Genomic DNA, 2,530 nt, shown 5'->3' on the forward strand with positions numbered 1-2,530 from the left:
TCAATAGACAGACTCAATAGTCAATAGACCAATTGTTCCACTATATATGGATCATCATGATGAAAGACAAAAATCTGAGCGTGTACCATGCACTATATCTGATCCAGAACTCGTGCTAACAAGACTTTCTCCTCTACATGCGTTTCTCAACCATGATTGATGATTACAAGACGACGAAAATACAACCTAACAAGAAAATGAAAGAAAACGAAAAGAGCTTGAAACAGAAAAAGTACGCTTCCGACTAAAAGCACATGATAAATTTTTAAGGAAGATGCAAGGACAAACTATTTTGCATGTTTTATGTGACAATAAAAAATTGGTAAGTAAACCAATAATATTAGTGGTGCTTACTGCAAAACCAGTAAGAATTTAATAAATCAATGTATAATTTATAAAAATATTACAAAATAATCTATGATGGAAGTGTTATTCAAATTTTAATACCAATATATTAAAACTTTTTAAAAATAATTGATTAACAAATATTTTAAGATAAAAATATTACTCCCTCCGTCCCACTTTGTTTGTCCTGTTTGAAAAGTCAAATATTTTAAGGAAATATCATTTATTGTCTTGTTTGCCTTATAAAAATGTATAAGTTTACAAAACTACCCTTGATAAATAAATTTATTAGCTTTTTTTAAAAGGAGTTATTTTTAATGAGGTTTAGGGGTATAATAGGAACATTAGTAAACTAATAACTTTTATTTTTAGAAACAGGACAATATTTTGGGACATTCCAAAATGGAATAGAGGACAAATAAAGTGGGACGGAGGGAGTATCAAAGTACACTTTTATTTTGCCTTTTATTTATTTATTTTTTTAAGAAGGACCCTTTTATTTTGTTAGATGGAGCAACAAGGCAACCGAAAAAAAAAAAAAAACCCATAAGAAACATGGCTCATTCTTCTTCTTCTTCCTCTAAATCTCCTTTTCCTCCTCCTCACATATCATCACACTTCACTCCAGTAAGTACACAAACATATACAAATATTAATTAAAACATTAACATAAAACAATTAGAAATTAATGTTTTATTTGATGCAGTTTTTTTTTTTTAATGTTTGTTTGTTGTAGATTCAAGAATGTGAAAATGAAGATGGGTATAGCGTTGAACAAAGGCAGAGTAGAGAGACTACACCAAGTGCGCCAAAGCACCACCCTACTCCACTTCATCAGCCTCACAAAATTATTGGCAAACCCAATAAGAAGATTAAGCAGTCAGATTCTGATGCCAATGGAGTCGAAGATGGCACTACTGCAGTGCGTTGCAACAAGTGTCGTCCACACGCTCGTGAGAAAATCTCTGTGGTTCCACTCGACAACAATGGCCTCAACAAGCACTCTACTTCTTCTTCTTCTTCATCGATTGCAAGTCCCAATGGCATATTCAAGTCCATATTTTTATCTTTAACGAGGAAGAGCCCGAGGTCTAGTCCCTTAGAGGCGGCGAGAGAGGAGCGGTGGAAGAATATTGCAGTGGCTGAGCTCTCACAGAAGCTTATTCACGCTACAGGAAAGAGAGATGAGGCTCTTCTTGAAGCTTCAAGGCTTAAGTACTCCATGGCTGAGCTAGAGAAGAAGCTCAACAAGCTCGAAGTCTATTGCTATAACTTGAAATCTGGGCTCCAAGAATGTAGCACCAACAACTCGCCGTATCAAATGGGAGTAAAGACTAGCCACAGTAATGGACACAGCTCAATCGGGCTTAATGACAAAGTGATTGAACACTTTCTGGTTTCTGTTTCGGAGTCTCGGTCTTCGGTCAAGCTATTAAGCCGTTCACTCACTATGCAACTTAGGAACATGGGAAGCAAAGTATTCGAAAGAATATCAGTTCTCCTCCAACCTTATGATATAAAATTCTCACTCTCAAGGAACCCAAGAAGTTTGGTGTTTTACCTGGAGGCTTTACTGAACAAGGCTTTTTATGAAGACTTTGAATCAATTGGGTTTCGAAGGAATGCCTCGAATCAAATCTTGGACCCGATTGATAGGTGCACGGCTAACTTCGAGTCCTTCAACTTTCTTCGCGGTTTGAAATGGGAAGAAGTGTTGAACAAGGGGACAAGGCATTTCAGTGAAGAGTTTAGCAGGTTTTGTGATAGGAAAATGAGTGAAATTGTGGCCATGTTGGGTTGGAACAGGGCTTGGCCAGAGCCAATTTTGCAAGCCTTCTTTGTTGCTTCAAAGAGTGTGTGGTTGCTGCACCTTTTAGCCAACTCGGTGCACCCGAGCTTGCCTATATTTAGAGTGGATATAGGGGTGGGGTTTGATGGGGTTTACATGGAGGACATGGGTGGAGATAAGTTGAAAAGGTTGGTTCCATCTGTGGTTCGTATCATGGTTGCACCTGGATTCTATGTCTATGGCAGTGTGGTTAGGTGCAAGGTTCTATGCAGGTGCTATAATGACACCAACAACGATCAAAGTAATGGTGAAGGCAAGGGTTTAATTGTATGAACTTAATTCTTAACATTATGAGCATTTTGTAATACATTTTGTACTTGTTCTGCTTAATTGTTA

General features: G+C 37.2%; 1 protein-coding gene across 1 annotated transcript; it reads left to right on the forward strand.

The window, feature by feature from the left end:
* The first annotated feature begins 843 nt into the window (after positions 1-843).
* On the forward strand, positions 844-2,530 carry LOC115958452 (IRK-interacting protein-like). Its single transcript, XM_031076863.1, has 2 exons — positions 844-972; positions 1,082-2,530. The coding sequence occupies exons 1-2, from the start codon at positions 901-903 to the stop codon at positions 2,465-2,467; spliced, it is 1,458 nt and encodes a 485-aa protein (XP_030932723.1). The 5' UTR covers positions 844-900; the 3' UTR covers positions 2,468-2,530.

This window comes from Quercus lobata, chromosome 8, assembly GCF_001633185.2.
Source record: "Quercus lobata isolate SW786 chromosome 8, ValleyOak3.0 Primary Assembly, whole genome shotgun sequence".
Classification (NCBI taxonomy): Eukaryota; Viridiplantae; Streptophyta; class Magnoliopsida; order Fagales; family Fagaceae; genus Quercus; species Quercus lobata.

Coding starts and splice junctions, on each gene's coding strand:
- LOC115958452 (XM_031076863.1), top strand. CDS start 901: ATGGCTCATTCTTCTTCTTCTTCCTCTAAATCTCCTTTTCCTCCTCCT. Junction 973..1,081: donor TATCATCACACTTCACTCCA/GTAAGTACACAA, acceptor TGTTTGTTGTAG/ATTCAAGAATGTGAAAATGA.